We start from the raw sequence: 22,811 nt of genomic DNA, 5'->3' as shown, positions 1-22,811 counted from the left end.
GAGGGGTCAGATTATAGGGAGTCTGTTAGTAGTAATTATAGTAATAGAGCTGACACGATAGTATAGCTAACGTTCTAATATTAATGCCGTTTATCACTTACTGATCTTACTATACTGATGTTAGAGCCACAATAATAATAGCTAATACAGAGGATTTAAGTGCTAGGTGCTGTTCCAGGTGCTTTATTGGCTCATTTATTCCTCCTGTTGGAATGAATTAATGGCATAAAGAGCTCAGCACCAGTGCCGTACAGATCTGACATCAGAAGGTGGCAACTTTAGGCTGTTTATGGAGGAAGTTCTGTAATTTCGTCACCATTTTTAGTGGCAGAGTTGATAGCTAAGCTGTCTAGTCAAATTGACAGTGAATTGCCTTTTCAGGTAGAGCACTGTGCTAGGTTTTGTGGGGGAATGAAAGTAATGATAAAGTAGTTTAGTGTGTAGCAGATACTGTCCTAAATGTTTCACAGGCATTAACTCATTGAACAGAGTTAGGAGGTAGGTTTTACTTCTCTTCCCCTGCTAATTTACATCTGAGTATATTCAGGCTCAGAAATTATGTAACTAGCCTCATAACAAAAGGCAGAGCCCTGATTAGACTTTTCTGTGATTCTAGAGCCTAAATGCTTAACTTCAAGCTGTAACTGGGAAGTGAAATTCTAAAGAAAGAATTACTGTAAATTTTTCAAAAGGGGAGATGCAGACTCAAAGGAAATCAGAAGATTAAGGTACATTATTAACTCAGTGCTAAGAGTATTTTTCCTTGGTGCTTAACTTTTTTTCTGCTCAAAAGTTAAGATTTTCTTCAGTAACAGTGGCTGTCTGTCTTTGGGGAGTGCATATAATTTGAAGACTGGTCATTCTGATAAGATCCTTATTTCTTTTTGTAGTCACCATTTTTACCTCATACTTTGTAACTTTGAGTGCAGGATCATTTGCAAATTTGGTTAAATACACTTGGTATAGTAGTTCGTGGATGTGTTTATAATCCTAGTGTTCTCATGGAAGGCATCTTGGTTCTTATAATTTTTTGTGACAGTTGAACTACAATGTGGAAAATTTAGAGAAAGTTCAAAGGATAATCTTAAGTGGAGGGTTAAAAATGTAGAAAAGTTGGAAGAGCTTGGTGAGGAGAGTATAAAAAATGATTATTTTCAAATATACACAAGGAATGTAACTATTAATCTTGGAAACAAAGAAACATAAATTTCAGATATAAAGTAGAAAGTTACAGTAGCTACTGGGAAGACTAAGGTGAATTATATTAAAAATAATTTTTATAATATTCGGCATAACTTACTTGTAACTTAGGTGCAATATGACCTAGGTATTGGTTGATTCCACAAATACTGAGACCTACTGTGTGCAGACCTGCATGCTGGGAGTATACAGGAGAACAGGACAGACAGAATCCCGGCTCTAAAGGCACTTTTAGACAGCCTGGTGTAGTCTTTAAGAGTCAGTTGCCTGTGTTCAAATCCTGGTTTTACTGCTGAACCATTGTGAGGTCTTGGGCAAGTGAGTTCCCTGTGCCTTAATGTCCTCATCTTAAAATGAGGTTGATCATACAGTTGACCCTTGAACAATATGGGGATTAGGGATGCTGACCCCCAAACCCCATGAGATTTGAAAGCTCAAGTATAACTTTTGACTCCCCTAAACTATTAATAGCCCGCTCTTGTCTGGAAGCCTTACCCATAACATAAGCAATTGATTAACACATATTTTGTATGTTATATGTATTGTATACTGTATTCTTACAATAAAGTATGCTAAAGAAAAAAAATGTTAAGAAACTCCTAAGGAAGAGTACATGAATTAGTATTGTACTGAATTTATTGAAGAAAATTCACCTGTAAGTGGACCTGCGCAATTGAAACCTATATTGTTCAGGGGTCAGCTGTAGCATCTATCTCATAGGGTTGTTACGGTGGTTAAATAAGTTAAAAAGAGCTTAGAGCACTGCCTGACACATTGTAAGCAGAGTTAATAATTTTTTTAAGAACACTTGTGAGAGGAGATAGATAATACCCTCTTAGGTGATACTACCTATCTGTTTAAGTGCCATGGAGAAAACAAACCAGTGTGTTTAGAGATTGAGGGATGGGGTGAGGTGCAATGTAGTAAAAGGCTTTTCCGTTAGGAAAAGAACGCTTGTGATCTCTTAAGCTGCTACCCACCTCTCCTGTAAAAGCTTTGTGTTTGGAAGTAATTTCAAAAAGCTGCAGAAATGAAGGTTATACACCTAGTGTTATTATTTTGTCTCTTCTGCTTTATTATTTGCACGCATGCATGCTGTCTGTTACTCTGAACCATCTGAGGGTACGATCCATGTACCATGGCCCTTTACCCCTAAATACTTAAGTGTCTGTTTTCTAAGAATGGAGATACTCTTACTTAACTACAACACAGTTATCACTTCATAAATTTACACTGGCACAGTACTTACTCTCCATATCCTGAGTGTTTTCCACTAACTCAAAATGTCCTGTATAGCATTTCATCTCTTTAGTACAGAATCCAGTCTGGAGTCAGTATTGTGTTGTCATCTCTTTAGCTTCCCTTAAAATCTAGAACATTTCCACAGCCTCCCTTCGTCTTTTATGTATAACATCGACATTTGTAAAGAATACACTCCCATTCCTCCCTTTTTTCTTTTAAGATTTATTTATTTTATTTTAGAGAGAGCACATGCTGAATTGGGGAGGGTAGAGGGAGAGAGAATCTGAAGCAGACTCTGTGTTGAGCTTGGACCCAGTCTCACGACCCTGAAATCATGACCTGAGGCAAAATCAAGTCAGACACTTAACTGACAGTGCCACTCAGGCACCCCTCCTTTCTCCCTTTTTAGTGGAACATTCCTCAGTTTGTGTTTGTCTAATATTTCCTCATTATTAGATTGAGGTTAACATTCTTGCTTGGAATAGGGGATATCGTGTCCCTCTCAGTCATATAATGCCCATTTATCCTTTTTAGATGATAATAATTTTGATCACTTGGTCAGGGTGTTGCCCAGTTTCCTTAATATGTAGTTAGTAATTCTTCATCTTGTCCTGCAACTGTAGATAGCATGTGGGGAGACATTTTAAGACCATCCAAATATCATCCTCATCCAAATTTCCTCCTGAATTTGGTAACTACTGATCATTCTGACTTACGCACTTTTTAACGTGTGTTAAATGATGACTTTCCAACTCCACTTGCTCTTAAGGGCCTTTTAAATTTGATTTTAATTAGAGATCAAAAGCTACATTTTGTAATTTTGAGAAGGAAAAATTTATACATTACTTTCCCACACAGGATGGCTCAACAGCAGGCCTTGAGATTCCGAGGCCCGGCTCCCCCACCAAATGCAGTGATGCGAGGCCCACCACCTCTTATGCGACCTCCTCCACCTTTTGGTATGATGCGAGGCCCTCCACCACCTCCTCGGCCCCCTTTTGGACGTCCTCCTTTTGATCCTAATATGCCGCCAATGCCTCCTCCAGGAGGGATTCCTCCACCTATGGGCCCTCCGCACCTCCAGGTAAAGAACATAGAGATTGTTTTTTGTCAGTGTCAGTATCAATATTATATATGAGTTTTACTTAAAAACTAGTTCTTCGTTTCACTGTTTTTACGAAAATGGGAGCTGAAGAGAACATTCAAATGTTAACGCGTTTAACAAAAAACGTGTTTCCAAAAGTAGTGGAAACATAATTAGTATAGAAATTCAGAATGGGAATTTAGATGGTGATAAAAAACCGTACATATAAAACTAGGATTCAGCAAGGTATTTCTGACATGCCTTTATCTCTTGAGACTTTAGTAATCTTCTTTATGGGTTATGAAATTTGAAGTCTTAATATATAGAGTGGGTGAAATTTATTTTCAATTGTACATGTTGCCAATAAATGTAAATACATGTGTATGTGTTTCTGAGCAATTCTCCCCAGAAGTGATGTTTAGGATAGACTCTAGAAAGTGACAACAAATACATTAAGTTTAGTACTTGGATTTTCTCTCCCTGAGGGGGAAAAAAGTGTTATCTTAAAATTAAAATTAAATAAAATTAAAATTAAATAATTCCATTAGAAATGGAATTATTGTGGGATTTCTATAAATAAATACTTTTCTGATATTTTATTTAATTAATTAATTTATTTTTTAAAAGAGTTTATTTATTTATTTGACAGACAGAGATCACAAGCAGGCAGAGAGAGAGGAAGGGAAGCAGGCTCCCTGCTGAGCAGAGAGCCCGTTGTGGGGCTCCATCCCAGGACCCTGAGATCATGACCTGAGCTGAAGGCAGAGGCTTTAACCCACTGAGCCACTCAGGCACCCCGCTTTTCTGGTATTTTAACCTGAGGCATAATATTTCTTTCTGGTTTATGTAGACCCAGTTATTGTCTGAAATGGTGTCATGAAGGTATCAACTCTCAAATGTCTACTTTTGAGATTGTTTTCTTTTTGTTTGAGTATGTATCTGTTTTCACGTTTATCCAGCCTGCACATCTCTGAAACCAAATAAATACAGTGCTGTCATCTGCCCTCCATTAGCTTAGATAATCAAGAATGAACTTAACTAAAAATAGAAAAGGGTAATGAGGTAGTATTTAAGTGATGTTAACTCAGTTTAGATTGGGTTGTATTTAGGGAAGAGACACAGAGTTTTAATATTTTGCTTAATGATTTTTTTTAAAAGATTTTATTTATTTATTTGAGAGCGAGAGAGAGAGAGAATGAGAGAGAGAGAACATGAGTGGAGAGAGGTCAGTGGGAGAAGCAGACTCCCTGCAGAGCAGGGAGCCCAATGTGAGACTTGATCCCGGGACTCCAGGATTGCGACCTGAGCTGAAGGCAGTTGCTTAACTAACTGAGCCACCCAGGAGCCCCTTGCTTAATGATTAATTGTCTTCCAAGTAATGGGTAGTCCCCCTCCCTCCCAACAAAGTGTCAGGTGGTTTTATTATTTCCTTGAAGATTAGAGTAAGAAATAGTTTTTTGACCTACTGTCTCTGGTATAACTTGTAATAATAGGTGGATTTATTCTGATTTGTGCTTTAAGAGTTAAATCTACTTGTAGAATACTATAAAATGTAATGGACTGATGTGACCCTCTAATGGAAATAAATCAGATGGTGTAATGTGATACTTTCTAATGTTTTGATACTTTTCTTGGTCTTGATGGATAAGTGTATGTTTTTACTTTAAGTCCAAATGATTTCCAGCTAATGGTGCATGAGACATATTTGGGGTAGTTATTTCATAGAACAAGGGTTTTTGTGCAATTGCTGGAAAGACTAAACTGGATCCAGAAAAACCTAGTATATGGGAAAGAAGACAGTTTTAGGAAAAGGAAATGCAGTTTCATGATATTAGCATAGTGTCCCTTCCATTATATAGATTAAGGTGTTTTGGATAATTGAATTTTAAAGTAACTTACAGATTTTAGAGGAACTGTTCTAATTCATGTTCAGAATCTGTTTTTAAAATGTCAGGGCACATTTCAGCTTTAGAAAGTAAGATACAGCAATTCCACTTAAATTGTTTGATTCGGGGTCTTGTTTCAGCAATCTTTGAAGAATGGTAGTAAGGGAATTATCAGAGATAGGATTAGATCAGTAATGGCTCCAGGAAATTTGTTTAAAAATTGTAATATATATCATTTAAATTCTTTCCACTAAAGTAAAATGGACAACTATTTTACTATGTCCTTTAACTTCTTGATGTTTGTGTGTTTGATCTGCATTATTAGTATTATTTGAAAAAGAATGGAAATGATGAATCTTTTCTACCTTATAGTTCTTAATAGGAAAAGAGAATAAAGGGTTAGGTATAACCAGTCTTTCTTTTTCAGTTATTGCTGTGTTGTTTGTAAAATAATGTTTCTTTTACGGTTGGTTCCTGTCGTAGGTGAGGTATGAAGGCATTGTTGTGCTTGGTGTTCAGCAAGATATATAAATAAATCAGTTTTTTCCTTTTGAAAATAATCCAGTACCCAATATATGAAACAGTGCCATTAAAGTATAAGAAAAAAGCAAGATTGATTCATCCATGATTCCATAACAGAGAGGACCCCTGTTAGTGTTTTGATCTATTCCTTTCTAGTCTGTTTTAGTAGTCATTTTTGTTAAAGAGAAACTTGGCTTATTCAACGTAGATCAATGTATTTGAATGGGCTCTAAAACCAGTTTTTCTTACAGTACTTTAAGGGGAAAAAAAGATTAATGCAAGTGACCGTTATTGTTCTTATTAATTGACAGAGACCACCTTTTATGCCTCCACCCATGGGAACCATGCCTCCTCCTCCGGGTATGATGTTTCCACCAGGAATGCCTCCTGTGACTGCTCCTGGTACTCCAGCACTGCCTCCTACTGAAGAGATATGGGTTGAAAATAAAACTCCAGATGGGAAGGTAAATTATAAAATGTATTTAGGTTGTTACCTCATTGCTGATAAGAGAGTAAAAGTTAAGAGTTCTGGTAAATGGAGATAAGTGACAGTATCCTTGCCAATGAAAATGAGTCTCAGACAGGCACCGGATAGGGTAGAACTCCACGAAAGGCTCGCTGGATTGGATTTCTGCACAGACTTAAGGTTGCCTGGAGTGCTTACATACCTGCTTACCTGTGATTCCAGAAGCTTGTATTTTAAATGGTGTCATAAAGTTTGGTGTTCGCTAGGAGGACTCAAAGAATTCAGCATATAGTAGTACTCAGAGCTAAACTAATTATAGTGAAAGGATCCAAAGCAAAACCAGCAAAGAAAAAATGGCGTATGGGGCAAAGACTGGAGAAAACCAAGCATAAGCTTCCAGGAGTCCCCTCAGGGGAATCACACTGAGCATGTTTAATTCTTCCAGCATGGAATTGTGAGAATATGTGTGAAGTGTTGTCTGCCAGGGAAGCTTGCCTGAGCCATGGAGTTGAGGGATTCCAGGAAATGGTGGGAGCCCTTTTAAAATTTAGGTGTCCAAATGGCAGTCACGGGCAAACTTTGCAAGCAAGGCTTTCTAAGTTAACTTTGTGCACAAGATATAACCTTGGTTTTCCTTTTTATGTTAAAAGTACAGTGCACTCATTATAGAAAATTAGGGGGAGGGGAGAAAGGAGGGAAAAACTACCTCTAGTATCAATATACCAACAGCCAATTTCCATGTACTTTTCTAAGTTTTGTTTTTTGTTTTTGTTTTTTTTAAATACCTTCTAAGGCAGGATATAGTTGCATTAGTGTTTTTTTAATGATAGTTGACAGATTCTGGGATACCAATGATTTTGCTTCCTCTGCAGGTTTATTATTATAATGCTCGGACACGTGAATCTGCATGGACCAAACCAGATGGAGTTAAGGTTATTCAGCAGTCAGAACTGACACCTATGCTTGCAGCCCAGGCTCAGGTTCAGGCCCAAGCCCAGGCCCAGGCCCAGGCCCAGGCCCAGGCCCAGGCGCAGGCGCAGGCACAAGCACAAGCTCAAGCGCAGGCCCAGGCCCAGGCGCAGGCCCAGGCTCAGGCACAAGCACAGGCTCAGGCGCAGGCCCAGGCACAGGCCCAGGTGCAGGCGCAAGTACAAGCACAAGCAGTAGGAGCTTCCACCCCTACAACCAGTAGCCCAGCACCTGCAGTGTCCACTTCAACATCATCATCCACCCCATCCTCTACCACTTCTACCACAACAACTGCCTCTTCGGTTTCGCAGACAGTATCAAGTGAGTACCAGCCAGCATGTATTTTCATTTAGGGGCTAGAGAAATGGACAAGTAGGGACTGCATTGCCAAATGATCCTAGTGTTTGAGGTGTTATCCTTGATGTTATTGAAATTCATTTTTGACACCAAGACTTCTGGGTTAAAAAAAGAACAGGAATTTAAATTAGTAGAAGAAATTATTTGTCCTCTTGGCGTTCATGAAGCTAAACAGCAAAGTGCAGAGGTAGCTGTTCATCTTGGTCAGCAGTAATGCTGGGTGCTGTGGGGTTTGTAAAATAAGTGTAAGTCGTTGTTCCTGCCTTATAGAACTTCCAGTTTTTCTCATTGAGGCAAGAATAATGTATGTGCAGTAATTAGGAAAGCAGTGTGCCCAATTATACAGTGAAAATAGAAGATGTAGGAATTTAAGAAAAGGGAGAGGAGTAAATGGGTGAACAGACTTTGTGGGTATTGAGATTAATCATGAAGGATGTGTGGTAGGATTTGAGTAAGTTTCAAAGTAAAGAGATCTTTCAGGTATGGGGAACAACATAAACAAAGGTCAGGAGATGAGTATAAGTGCAATTTATGGGATTGTTAAGAAAGTCTTCTGAGGTGGGGTGGTTGATAATGGTTGACATATTTTTTCAGAGTGAGACCAGGTTACAGAGAGTTTTGAGAACCAGTGAAATGGGTGAGGCAGGTTAGGTTCCAGGGGTCCAGTATCAGTGCAGTGTTCTGGAATATTTTTCTGGTGTTCTTTTTTTTTGGGTGGGGGGTTAGTTATTGAAATCAGGGAAAGTTACTAGGAACTTTTTAGTAATCTCATTTAGAGGTAGGTAGGTCCTAGAATGGGATATAGGGAGATGAATGAGGAGCAGAGATAGAAGCAGTCAGAATCGTAAGAGAATTTTCATGTGTAACGTCTCAGAGGCCCCGGGGTTAGACATTTCCTAAAAAGGTGAGAGGGGATTAATAGCAGATTTTAGGAATGAGGAGAGAATTACTAATTTGCTTAAAAGATTGCCATTAATATTAACACGAGTTCTGGGAGGTTTTTGGTTTTATATTTATGGTACTACTTAATCTTTAAGGTGAGCCCCAAAATATTTAAATAATGATTTTATTGATTTGCTTATTTGTTTTGATACTGGTATGAAGATACATAGTTAACCCTATAGGTATTAGAAGTTGGATTGTTTTGCTACCTGGATAATAGAATAAAAAAAGTCCCTTAGCTTCAGGGACTTGGGAATTTTTAATGTCTTTTATCCTATTAAAAATATGTGAGAGAGATTAATCATAGTAGATTCAAATTGGATTGATAACCAGAAGTAACTGAAGAAGTAAGGTACACCTAATACAGAGACAGGTCTTTTTTTCTTTGTTTGGTTTTCTTTTTCAGAGATAGTTTTTTTAACGGCTGTACTTGATACACTATAGACAGGTTGGGGGAAAATGCACTTAGTAGGAAGATGTAAGTAATGCTTTACATCTTCATTAGCTAAGGTGAATTCTGATACGGAAGTGTTGCTGACAGTTACTAGCTGGCTGAAGGGCTTTCCCTTCTCACAGGCTAGTGTTTCTAAAAACTTGTGTGGTAAGGCAGGAAACTGCCAGTTTTTATGGGGTACCTCTCGTGGTAATGACAGAAGGAGATTAACAAAAGTGTTGCAGTTCTGTGTGGAGGCTCTGTTTGCTTCTGCTTTTCTTCTCTTCCTTCTTAGGAAGGAGAAGTAGTCGCACTTTGTTTTAAAGAAAGTTGGTGGCAGAATACTTTAACTGTCCTATATGTATTCCATTTCTGTATCAGAGTGGTTTGTCCATAGACCCATAGCTGTCTTGCTGCTATGAACTATTCTATTCAGAACTCCGGTTTGCCATTTTTCCACTGCTGTTCATTGGTTGGGAGGCCCTTATTCTAAGAACAGAATACCAGAAACATGTTCTTTTTACTGCCCTTAAACATCACTTTTGATGTTCTTTCTGAGTATTCCTGATGTCTGTTTTCATTTCACTTGGTTCAGTATCCTGAAGTGTTGTCATACTACAGTCTTAGTATTTCTCCATCTGTTGTAATCGCTTATCTTTTTTAATTAAGATCTGAGGCTGGATTAGGAGTATATTTGAGGCCTAGCCTTTCACTCTGATATTTCAGCAAAAGGTGTTAGTAGGAGTTAGTGACCATTAAGTTCTAGCTCCCATTCTCCCAGTTTCCCATTGAATTCTTTCATTGCCTTTATGTCTTTCCTCTCATGACTCATGGCCACTAATCAGATTTAGAAAATCCTGTGTCAGCAGGAGGAGTGGGTTGAGTGAATAACTTTGCCATCTCTGTTGGTGTTCCTTTCCACTTGAAATTTGATGCTTTGTAACTCCTGTTCTTTTCCTGAGTATTGTACTTGTCATACTTCTGATCATATCTAAATATTATTACCATAACATTTAAAAAAATTTGTTGTATGAACTGCGATATAGTCCTATGGTAAATGGAAATACAAATTGAGAAATTTATATTTTAGCCCCAGTTGAGCATAAACTCATTTTATTCTGTGCAAGTTTGTGAAAAATGCTGATGAAATCCTCCTCAGGGACGTTGGGAAGAATAGCTAGACATATTTTCAACCATTACAGTGTATTACAGATGCTAAGTGGTATATTTATGGGACTGGGCAAATGTTGCATGTAATTTGTATTTTTCACACTGTTATAAAATTATATTAATATGATACTGTACCCTAAGGCTAGGTCTATGCTAGACCAACAATTCATTCCTGGGCCCCTGAAGATACTTGTTTGGCCCTGCTGTCTATTTAGCCAAGGTGAGTCCCGCATTAACAAGTATGAAATTGCTCACATCTTCCCAGCCTAAGTGAGTTTTTCATTATTAGGAGCTGAAAAACGATAGAAATTTTGTCAGGTGGATTATTGGGTGGCTTGTATTCAACAGCGTGCTTTTCCTTAGAATAAAATTGGCATGAAGATTGGGGATGCACTGTTTTATTTCATTTAATTTGATAAATTCATTCTTAGTCCAGTACAGGTAATTGAAGTTTTTCTTTACATCAAGAAAAAATGAAGTATTTGTTACCAGTGAGTTACCAAAATGAATTTTGTTTTGGAACTAAATGGGTTATAAGTAAATAACAAAAATGTTTTATAATACTTGAGAACTGAAACTTTTTAAAAAGTAAAAAATACAAAGTTTATTTTTTTGGGTCTCAATTTCATTTTAAATGTGATAACTAGAGATGAAATGTTTTCTTTTTGGTACTTAAAATAATGTATTAGAATCAGATTATCCCGAATTTCATATTCTCCTGGTCTCTCACACTGGAAACTTGAGTTTTTATTATTTTTTCTTTTTTTACCTTTTTATTTTGAAATAATTATAGAGAAACCCAACTTGTTTTTTCACTCCATTTGTTCATACTCAAGTCATCAGTTATTGCATATCTTTTTCTCATTTCTCCCTTGCTTGGATGGTTCCACATAGGTTGAAATTGATTTTTCCACTTCTGTTCTTCCTTTTCTTCCCATTCATCTGCCAGATTAATTCATCAAATGAACACTGCTTAATTCTCTTCCATACAGAAACCTTCATTTTGCATCCCCAGACCTGTTTTATGCTCACGAAATCACACGAATAACGCATGAATGCATTCTTAAAAAAAATTTAGACTCTAATGAAGGCTATGTAGCAAAATGTGAAAGGCATACACAGATGTTATTAGTACATGCATTTTGGTGTGCATTCTCCTAGGTCAGTTTTCTGCATTTACCTTAGTTCTTCCCGGCAAAGTATAGACTCCCTAGTCTTCTGTCAGAGCCTTCTACGTTATGCCTCTGGCCTGCCTTTCCAGTCATAACTCCCTGGTTCTTTTGATATGCCTAGTGTTTTACTAGTTGACTGCCTGCTTTGTGTTTTCTAAATAATTCCTTGTTGTTATCTCCTCTTTGCTTTTACTCACTTTTCCCACCACTTACTTATTTTCTCTTTCTACTTTGTCATTGTCCTTGTTGAAATCATAGTCTTTCAAGGCCTGTCATCAGTATACAATTTTCTTTACCCTCTCACGGTTAGAAATGGTCTTTGCGTCTTGATTCATACCCTTTTACATTTATCCCATTTCACTTTGTATTTTAGTTATTTTTTGTATTTCATTTAACCAACTGTTTTCAAGCTTCTGAAAGACAGAGACCTTTGTTAGGAATTTCTTGCAGTGCATGGAATGGGCTCTTAAATACTTACTGAATGAGTGAATGATGAATGAATATGGCGACATGGTTTATGAAGGAGTGATACATATTTTTGTTTTATCTTTCATCAGCACCCACAACACAAGATCAGACCCCAAGTTCTGCTGTTTCAGTTGCCACGCCTACAGTTAGTGTTTCAACTCCTGCTCCTACAGCCACACCTGTGCAAACTGTTCCCCAGCCGCATCCCCAGACGTTACCTCCTGCTGTTCCTCATTCAGTACCTCAGCCAGCAGCAGCAATACCTGCCTTTCCACCAGTAATGGTACCTCCGTTTCGTGTTCCCCTTCCTGGCATGCCAATTCCACTTCCAGGTAAACCGATAGATTCTAATAGTCCTTTCCAGCTATGTTTTCATATTGTCAGTTAGTTTGTTCTCATGTGTCTGTTGCATTTGAAATTTGCCTTGAATCTGACCAGTTTGAAATGTTTCTGAAAGATTCATGGCTAACTGCAGTATTTTCTCTTCAGTTTTGGTAAATGTCCTTTTTTTGTTGTTGTTTACATGTCTTAAAATTAGAGCCACATTTGAAACTACACTCATTTTTGGATAATGGCCTCAGTGAATTAAAAATGATCATCTTTTCATGTAACTATGTTCAAATGCAATATCTTTAAAGGATTGAGTCTGTGAAGTTGAGAACTTATAAGTCATTAATAGTGAATACAAATTGAGTGATTTTATATATTGTGCCCTGTTCTAAGCACCTTACGTGTAATAACTCAGTTTAATTTTTGCAACCATTGTGTGAGGTAGGTACACAGACAGGTTAAATTACTTACCAATGGTCACAAAGCTAATAAGTGACGGCGTTGGGATAGGAGCTGAGCATTCCAGACCCGGATACCATGCTCTTAGTAACTATGCTATACTGGGAAGAAAATGCAAATCACCTAACTGTAAGAAATTCATCTAAAGCAAAACCAGAGCTTTACCTTGTGAGGTGAAGTGAAATATAACCTGCACCATTTAAACATTTAAATAGTTACAGTGAGGTTGTGGCATAGAATCCTTCCTGTAGGGATTAAACAGTGGTAGTGTCGGGCATCCTAATTTGAATGCATTTGCTGTTGGCAAACACGTTTAACCCTTAATCCATGGTCTGTTCTCCTAGTATTACAGTTTGAAGCTTTTATACCTTAGCTCAAGTTCACAGGGCTAGTTTGTAGTAAGGATGGATAGAACTAGGCCTTTTGTCCCCAGTTTCATATTCCTCCTGTTATCTATTATTGCCATGTTATTGTACTCTTTTTTGTAAGAATAGGATTGTAGTACAGCTGTTTCTTAGATTTGTATATATTTTAATTATCGCTATTGTTCTAATTGTTTTTGTCCTTGTGACTGCTTGGAAAAGAAGCATTCACTTAGGTATTGCACCTTAGCAAGAAAGAAACCAGAAATTTTAAGAATTAGTAGGGTTTTTTCCCTAAGGAAAACCTTTTGCACATTGTTGATGTAGTGTTAGATAATTCAATGCCCAATATGTGATGTTTAAGAGACTCAAATCGTTTAAAAGTAGGAGGAAAATGAAAAATGTTTACTCATACTAGGGATTATCCTTTTTCTAAATTAAATTTTAAGACAAGCTGCTGGATAATTGCTTCTAGATATACTTTTGGTAGAAAACCAGGTGATACAATGTGACATTGGTCACAAGCTCTCACAGTCTTGCTCTGCTTTGGGGCCAAGGACAGTATTCAGACCATGTACTGGATTCTGAATCACCTGAAGGACCTAGGGTTATGAATTCTGTAGAGAAGATTGAGGTGTAGCATAGTAATGTTACCGAAGTATTTGAGAGGTTTTGTAAAAGGACTTTTGTTTTGCTTTGGAGGTTCTTAATAGGGACCGGTAGGTGAAAGGTACAGAGTAGCAAAGTTCATTTCTATAGACTGCTGAATTTTGTCACAAAAAAATCCCTTCACTTATTGCTCTGTTTTGATATGGTCTTTTCTGACCCTCACCCCATCTATAAGTTTTAAAACAGGTTGTGGTGACCATTTGACTAAGCGAGGTGGTACCTATGAAGTTCAGCAATAAAAGGCATTTAATAAATGACAGTCACTAATGTCATTTTGTAGGTCATTTGGAAGAGAGCTTGAGTTAGATAATCTATAAAATTTTGTTCAGGATGCCAAGATTCCTTAAAGAGAGAGTTAATGTTTTATAGAAAATAATAATAATATTTGTTTATATGGTAAGGCATCTTTGATATTACAAATTCATTTTCTCATTTCCCCTTTTAATTCAGTTTTCCAAGGTGCTTTAGTGGGGTGGGGTGGGGTAAGAAATGATGACTTGTTTTTCTCCTCCCCAGATCTTTTATGTACAGTGAGATTGATCTCTTTTTGTTTCTTTTTATCAGTTTGGCAGTAAGGTAAATGGGAAAGATTTGGTTGTGATTTATCTTGGAGCTTTAAGTTCTCTCTGTAACAGCAGTGTATGGCTCTAATGAGGATGATTAAGGAAGGGATAATCAAATAAGATGAGTGAAAGGAGTGGAAGAGTTATAGGTACAATACAGAAATTAGAGTTGAAATTGGGAATAGTAAATTGGATTGGAATTATAGGATTTCTAAGACTACAAAATCTTACTTTGAATTTTAAGAAACTTGTTGGCATCAGAATTATTCAGAATGCTAAATGGAATTTTCTAATTTCATAGTAGAACATAATTTTAGAATAAAGTTACAGGAAAATTGAACAGATGCTCCCTTTAGATTTTTTTTTAAATTTTAGATGTATTTATTTGAGAGAGAGAACAAGAGCCAACACAAGCAGAGGGAAGGGCAGAGGGAGAGGCAGATAGAAAATCCTCAAGCGGACTCCCTGCTGAGTATGGTGCCCCACATGTGGGTTGATCTCAAGACCCAGTGATAATGACCTGAGCCAAAATTGAGAGTTGGTTGCTTAACCAGCTGAGGCACCCAGGTGCCCCAGATGCTTCCTTTAAATAGGAGATTAAAAATTTAGATGTGTGGCAGTTTTGTGAGTCTTATGTATGTAGTCAGCCTCAAAGAAGACCTTATGTTTATCTTTTTAGCATGAGAAGAAACACATAAGAGCTTTCAGTATGGTCTCTTTGTTGTCAGTCAATTGGAGCTCTGTGTTGGCCCCGTTCATATTCAACAATGGTACTTGGGCCTAAACATGAATAGATTTGATTTTCTTCTGTTTAAGTTGAATAGTTAAAATTATCTTTTGCGGGGAGTGGTTCTGGAGAACATTGAGAAAAAAGTTCATGTATTCTAAGAATTGAATTTCTAGGGCTAACTTCCTAGGTTCAGTGGTCCTGCAGATGGCAGTATTTGTACTAGTTTAAACCTCATGCGTGGTATAACTTCTTTAACCAAATGAATTTTTCCATTGCTTTCTTTTAACATTAGGGAAAACAGAAGCATACATATGACTTAACTTAACTTAGCATGCTTTATTGATCCAGTGCTTTTGTTTTAGTTCCAGAGGTAATAGAAAGTTTAGCTTTAATATTCTTTACTTAAAATAGTAAATCAGAAATAAAAGGCATTTTTTCAAAAATTGGCCGTATTTTTGTGTGTGTGTGAGTGAACTTAGGTACATTATTTACAAAGCCAGGGGTTTAATTTCCATTTTTAACTCCAAGAGAAATTTCTTTTCCTATACTTCAGTGGGGACTATGAATATGATTTTAAATTTTCATTGTTACCCAGCTAGGTTTAGTTTTTTCAGCCAAAACAGAAATTAAAACTTAATTCCCCAACCCCTTTTCTTCCTGCCTTCAGTCTTCAGCCTTTTCCTTTAAGAAATTTTTCCCAATTCACACTTAATTTTGGATTTCTTCAATTAATCAGTCTTAGTTTTCCAGCTTTTCCTTTCATTCCCTTTTTATCACCATTGTAATGCATCATGATGAGTCTTCATTCTTCTAAGAACTGTACGTAATTTCCATTCTTTGATACAAGTGTTGCTTCTTTAGTTGGCTTAAATAATAGAGGTTTCTGAGCAATCAGCCCATGTAGTCATTAGTGCTACTACAGGGGCTGTATTTTTCTTCATATGTTAGCCTGCTTCCACACTGTTTCAAGCCTGTGACATTCCTTAGAGCAGGTCCTAAACATGGATATTTTGTCATTAGTTGAGTGCTGCCCTTCTTTTCATCTCTGCCCTTTTATTTAAAATATTATTTGCATTGGAATATTTGAATCCATCCCATACCTTACGTTCTTCCTTTCTCTCGTACCCCTCTTTGTCCTATTTTATTCTTTTTCTCCTTCTGCATGGATATGCCCCATGCCTCAGCTTCTGCATGTAGTTCCCACTTAGCAGCAGCACAGAGAAAGTGTCTTGTCAGTGTCATGCTGCATCTGCCTTTCACTGATATCTAAGCAACAGCAGCATGGGTTTGATGTCCTGTGGGAAAATGTCCCACATGAGAACTTGTTATATATATGTAATGAAGGGGCTTCCTTCATTGAATTTAAACTCTCGAGTCTCCTTCAAACATTATCAGAGCTGGTTTGATAAAAAGGTAATTGATGCTGTAATTTAGAATTAGTTATCAGTGGATTTGGCACCACTTCCCACAAAATGTCAAACAAAAAGAAATTCTACTCCATTCCTGGTCTTTTTCAATGGGAATAGCATTCTAAATTGTAGTGGTAAATTACTTCCCTGAATCCCAGTGGTAGCCGACATACCATGGCAGCTTTCCAACGTATGCTTGCTTATCCATTTTACAGGTGTAGCAATGATGCAAATAGTCAGCTGCCCGTATGTAAAGACAGTCGCTACCACCAAGACCGGTAATTTTTAAAACCATCTTAGTTTGTTTTGTCTGTAAGTTGGCATGGTAGTGAATGTTGTTGTTTATCCTTTTATTTATTTATTTTTGCCCAAGTGAGTGGATTTTTTTATATTTTTCTTTTTAATGAGCAGTATAAATGCAGTTGTCATATTTGGCCAACACTTAATTTTCCCAATTGCCTGTAGTATTAGCTTCTTTGGTTCACAAAAAACAAATAAGGTCAGATCACTTTATATCTTAATTTTTGTAATAAGTGTAAACAACTTCATTCTCATATTCATTACATTTAATTTTATTTTTGATGTGTTTTTAAGTTAAATATAAAAAAATCATTTCCATGTGTAAAGTGATGTGATTATGCTTGCATGCTAGTGGGTATATGTGTGTGAATATTTGTGTGCATAGTATAACTTTACATTTGAAACTTATTGAAGATAGCTACCCAAAACTTAAATTCTGAAATAAGATATGAGGGTTGGTTTTTTTTTTCCAATTTGGATTCATATGTCTTTAATTATTTCTATAATGTCAGCTTATGTAGCTGTCTTATAAAAAATAATTATCTTGGCTTATCTTTTAAAAAATTAGAAGAAATTGCCTTTTTTTTTTAAGGAAAAGACTAAACTGACAAAGGGTTAACAGGGACATCTCACTTAATCACTTAGTATATTCAAGTAGATTTGATAATGAACTCAGTCATTTACTTAAAAACTGAGAATTTTATTCATACCCTTTTAGGTACCTTAGAACTAAAAAAACAATTGTACCTCAGAAATATGCTCACTAAATATGTCTGTTGTCTTGATTTCATTAAAATTTGAGAAATTCTTTATAAAAATATATTTCTCTTCACACATACAGAGTGTGTCATGATTTTTATAATTGTTAGGACTTCATCATTACTTCGATCCAAATTTTTGGCTGTTCTTAAGGTACTTCATGGGTTGAATTTCTGAATCTAATTGAATTTAGATCTTAGAACTAAACCAGAGAAATTGTGTTAAGTAATTAAATCACATTTTATATGATTTGTTGTTTTGTTCCAACTGGCTCATTCATTTATTAATATTTAATAGAAAGATGTAGCTCATATTTTAAAGTTTCATTTTGCTTTACAATTTGATACTTGGACCTAACTTTGTATTATTCTTCTTTTAGGTGTGTTGCCAGGCATGGCCCCTCCTATCGTACCTATGATACATCCCCAGGTTGCTATTGCAGCTTCCCCTGCTACCTTAGCTGGAGCGACGGCAGTTTCTGAGTGGACTGAGTATAAAACAGCGGATGGAAAGACCTATTACTATAATAATAGAACTTTAGAATCAACCTGGGAAAAACCCCAAGAGCTAAAGGAAAAAGGTATAGTTTTAATGACTTGTTGAGGCATAGTGAAAGCTGTGATAATATAATAGAATGCTATTTGAAATCCTGAGTTATTTCCTTTTTAACACATTTGAAGGAATTACTCATCCTGTAGTCGTTGGATTATTTATTTCTACCAAATTGATAAATATGTATATATTTAAAAAGCCAGTTCCACTTACATGTTTGTCCTTGGTTTTTCCATCTGGAGAAATTAAATTATACATCTGTACTCATATATATATTCTGTTAGGAATTGCATAATTATTCTCCTATGTAATTACTGAGACTGACAGTGTTCTCAGGAAGAGATGTCTGTGTTACATGTGTTCTGAAGAAAGAAATGCAGGCCCTTGGAGTCTTAGATGGAGAAAACTCATACAGTTTTCTGTATCACAGGTTCCTGTTTCCAAGTATCTTAGTATCTTGTCCCTTTGAGCAAAACGAATCATTGCTACAAAGAATAACGAGAGAGACTTGAAAGACTGTGTCCCTCTACAGGCAGTGGTTCTTTTCTAGTGAAAGTGTTCTGATGGTAGAGCAAGTATTTAACCTGACTAGTACGTTACATTGAAATTGATGATAGAAGAACATTTTATTTTTGTGGTTAATAACTTCTAGTTAACGGAGTATCTTAATTACTTAGTCTCTGGAAGTTCTTGGAAAATTACACCAAAAACCATTGAGTGCCATTGTCTTAACTTTATAATAGAAAAATTAGAGGAGAAGATTAAAGAGCCAATTAAAGAACCTTCTGAAGAACCTCTGCCAATGGAGACGGAGGAGGAGGACCCTAAAGAAGAGCCAATAAAGGAGATAAAGGAGGTAAAGGGCAGCGGCCTGTTAACCTGGGAGCCAGCAGTAATTGTTGGGTACAATTGACTTATGATTGAAAACCCATTTGATACAGTTGTAGATAATTGCTACAGTCTGATTTCTGAAATTTTAGGGTTCTTTGAAGTTTGTAATTCATTTTTTCCTTTGAAAGTTTCATTAACTTACTTCTTACAGTAAACCAAGGCCCCTGGAAAGAAAGGGCCTTGGACCAGGGCATTGACTCAATCCCAGCAAGTGGTAAAAATTATAAGTACAATTTTATATTTGGGGAATGTTTTATCTGTCTTCTCCTGGCATGGGATGATCTCTACACAGCACTACAAGAGCTCTCCTTTTTGGAAGCTTCCTTTCTTCAGTGAGGGACTAATGGTAGGCATGTCTTATTAGTTAGGAAGTTAGCAGGAGAAAGAAATAATCTTAAATGAGAAAGTCTCATCTAATTTTCTATCCTAAGTTCTCCATTTCTGTTCCTAAGCAGATGGTTAGTGAGTCTGTAAGTTAGGATCATCTGCTGTTGCTGGGGTCTGCTGTTGTAGAATTCGGCTCTGTCTAGGGAGCAAGGATTTAGAACTTTTCTTAGAAATTCCTACTCAGGATCCTCACTACACTAATAACAGACCCTGTGTTGGTTGCACTTTGAGGTATTCACAATATAACTTGGATTTGTGTAAGATTCAGGTATGGTTTTGTGGTACCTGAAGTACCTAATTAAATGGGAGTAACATCATTTCCCGTAGGAGCCCAAAGAGGAGGAGATGACTGAAGAAGAAAAGGCTGCCCAGAAGGCAAAGCCAGTAGCTACTACCCCTATTCCTGGTACTCCATGGTATGTACTTGGCTCAATAAGTAAATGACTTAATTTGTTCTTGTTTGCTTAGTTATTGCCGTGGTTTATCATATAGAAAGAAAAGGTGCTTTTTAAAAATACACACCAAGTAGACTTTTTTATCTAAAGAGTATTTTGGTTCTTATTTCTTGTATTTTGGGTGTTCAGACCTAAAACCTAATTGCTGCATTGTCTTTCTCCTTTCATGGTACTGTCCATTAATGTTTATTGTACATACTTTTAGACTTGAACTGCTGTGAGATCCTGAATCTCCTTTTTAGTGTTTAAGTTTTTTAAAATTTAATTTTGTACGTATGCCCACATACATGATTATATTTTTAGAACTGTGTAAAATTGTCTTTTTGTTTAAGTGTACTTTTTCTTCTTTGGTTTGGTTTTCCTTTTTTCTTTGTCCCTGTGTCAGTGCGCTCTCCTGTTCCTGCTCCAGCCTGTTTAATCCATATATAGTTCACACATTGCAGGGAGTTCTCCCTTATGTCTTGTAATCCCCTTCATTGTGTTTTCATTGTTCTTTCTTTTCTGTTTTTATTATTTAAAAAAATAAATGTTTGTTATATGGAGACTCACAGTCTGAGTGTTGTTGCATTCCTGTGGTACCGTTTCAGTCTTCTATTCCTGAATTTCCTGCAGAGCCCTGATCAGGTTCACATGTGACCTTTTTGGCAAGACTAGTTCACAAGTGGATGTTTGGCAGTGTCTGAAGACATTTTTGGTTGTCATAACTTGGAAGGGATTGATAGCTTGTAGCATCTAGTTGTTAGAGGGCAGAGATGCTCCTAAACATCCTACCAGGTACAGGAGAGCTCCCTACAGGAATTAGTTATTTGGCCCATAATGTCAGTAGTGCTGAGGTTTTCACAATAATGAGTTGGTTTGAGTATTAACAAATTCATGGATTTAAATACATTTTCTTTGCTTCTATCTGTTATAGTTATTATCCTTACTAAAGTTCAGTTACTGCATCTTGGGCTGGGTGAAGCCTCTTAAGGTTGACCCTAAGGTTTTGTGTTGCAACCCTGTCTTTGATACCTTCCTTGTTTTCTACTCTGACAAAGATGTTCCTGGCTTTCTCATGTATTTCCTGTCTTGGATATAGGTTCGTCCATTTTGCTTTTTGTGGGATGTGGCATTTATAGGATCTAGGGATAGTTGTTACTACTGAATAAGTCATTATCTTTAAGCCTTTTTGGTAGGAACAGATTGAAGATGCATACATTTAAAGATATATCATGAGTTCGTATCATTACTTGCAGTTCAGCTTTACTATGAGGTTTTTACTGAACCTCATCATCTATTTTAATTCAACATCCCCTTTCCTGCTGAAAATCCTTTTGCTGAGTGATAGCAATGTAATTACTCGTTTGCTTATCTCACACACAAGTCACAGAATTGTAGTACTAACACTGTCACAGTGTGATACGGAAGACATTTTTTAACCTTTATTATCCTCCTCGCTCCCCACGTTACTTTTATGTTCAGGGTATGTCACTCCAGGCTGACTATAGTCAAATTACTGTGTTTTAAAGACATTTAGAGTAAGTCTTCTGTATATTTCATTCCACCAACTTGATACATGGCCTCATTTTAAAAAATAATTAAGCAAAATATTTACTTGGATCCAAAATCGAAGTTATAGAGTCTATTTAAAGAATATGTTCCTAGGTTGTGGTTCCTGAATTTGAGTATTGTATATGAAACACTGGTAACCACTTCCAAACCCCACTAGTCTGAAGCTTCATGGACCCTCATCAGTTTTCAGATTTGAGCCTGTCCCCAGATGAGTGGAATTTTCTTTTGGAATTTGTTTAATTATTGCTTCTCTTTATCTGTTTGTTTTTTCCTTTTCTGGAACATTTGTTACTTGCATGTCAAATCTCTCTCTTTTTTTTTTTTTATTGCCCTCTAAACCTCTTTTTCTGTATACTTTATAGCTGTAGTTTTTGTGTCCTGCTTTCAGTTATTTTTTCATTGATTTGATACTATTAGAAAAGAATAATGTGAATCCATAAAAACATGTAATATGAAAGAATTATTTGGAGGAAAAAATTAATTCCACTTGTCCCAGGCCTCATTAATGAAAGTTTGGTTACATATGCCTTCTGGACCCTTTGTTTTGTGTACATGTGTACAGAGTTGTATGTGTGGTGTGCATGCATCTTAATGTCTTAAAAACTATTCCTCAGTGGTTTTTACTAAAAATGTCTCACAAATTTTGCTCTTTTTGTACATATAAATCTGTTTATGATGGATAGCATAGTTTTCTGTAAATGCATAGTTTTTCTATAAATGGATGATGAGATGAGGTTGTCAACCCCCCCCCCCCCGACACACACACACATTAACAGAAGTTGCTGTTTAGGACATCCTTGTACATATTTCTTTGTGAACATGTGCAAGTATTTCTGTTGGATTGATTCAAGTGAATCAATTGAATCAGGTGATACTGTTATTTAATATTTCAGTAGATACTGGTAGGTTGACCTCAGAAAGGTTTTGACAGGGGTGCTGAACTATGCCAGTTAATATTCCAAGTAGTGTCCTCAGAGTACCAGCTTTCTCTCCCTCTTACCAGTGTGGCATAGTCTATTTAAATCTTTGGTAACCTGTTGAGAAAAAGATTCCTGTAACATGTTTTCAGAATGTTGGTATAATTTAATATTTCATGTTCATTGGGGCTGTGGATTGTTTCCTTCACAGTCTTCCTCATCTTTTTTATGATTTTGTCTTTCTCTTAATGGTAGGAGAAACTTTTTTTTTTTTTTAGATTTTTTTTTTTTTTAATTCATTTGAGAGGGAGATTGAGAGCTTGGGGTGGTGGGGAGAGGGTGGGGAGAGGCAGAAAGAGGGAGAGGGACAAGTAGACTCCTCTTGAGCGTGGAGCCTATTGGAGGGCTTGATCCCAGAACCCTGATGAGCTGAGGTTAGACGCTTAACCTGCCAAGCCACCCAGGTGCCCCAGAAGGCTCTTCTGCATGCTATTAACCCCTTTGATTTTTACATACGTCACACTTTCTCCCTACCTATTCATTTTTGTTTTGATGTCTTGTTATAC

At 36.7% G+C, this 22,811-nt stretch overlaps 1 protein-coding gene across 3 annotated transcripts in view; it reads left to right on the top strand.

Annotated features, from left to right (window-relative positions):
• The window catches only part of TCERG1 (transcription elongation regulator 1), a 63,879-nt gene that overhangs the window by 3,262 nt on the left and 37,806 nt on the right, over positions 1 to 22,811 (top strand). For 2 of the 3 annotated variants that reach the window (XR_013966812.1, XM_080803401.1), the window contains exons 2-9: positions 3,301 to 3,526; positions 6,246 to 6,398; positions 7,273 to 7,690; positions 12,001 to 12,243; positions 16,649 to 16,711; positions 17,872 to 18,072; positions 18,788 to 18,900; positions 19,650 to 19,738. Coding sequence is in view for 2 of the 3 variants with exons in the window: in XM_080803401.1 (XP_080659527.1) it covers positions 3,301 to 3,526; positions 6,246 to 6,398; positions 7,273 to 7,690; positions 12,001 to 12,243; positions 16,649 to 16,711; positions 17,872 to 18,072; positions 18,788 to 18,900; positions 19,650 to 19,738 (1,506 nt within the window). In the remaining variant the exon portion in view is untranslated. The remainder of the gene's footprint in view (positions 1 to 3,300; positions 3,527 to 6,245; positions 6,399 to 7,272; positions 7,691 to 12,000; positions 12,244 to 16,648; positions 16,712 to 17,871; positions 18,073 to 18,787; positions 18,901 to 19,649; positions 19,739 to 22,811) is intronic. The other variant, XM_080803402.1, reaches the window with a different exon arrangement.

The sequence above is a fragment of the Martes martes genome (assembly GCF_963455335.1).
Source record: "Martes martes genome assembly, chromosome: 5".
NCBI classification, from domain to species: domain Eukaryota; kingdom Metazoa; phylum Chordata; class Mammalia; order Carnivora; family Mustelidae; genus Martes; species Martes martes.
The sequence above is the reverse complement of the archived record's forward strand: the minus strand, read 5'-3'. Positions and strand labels throughout refer to the sequence as shown.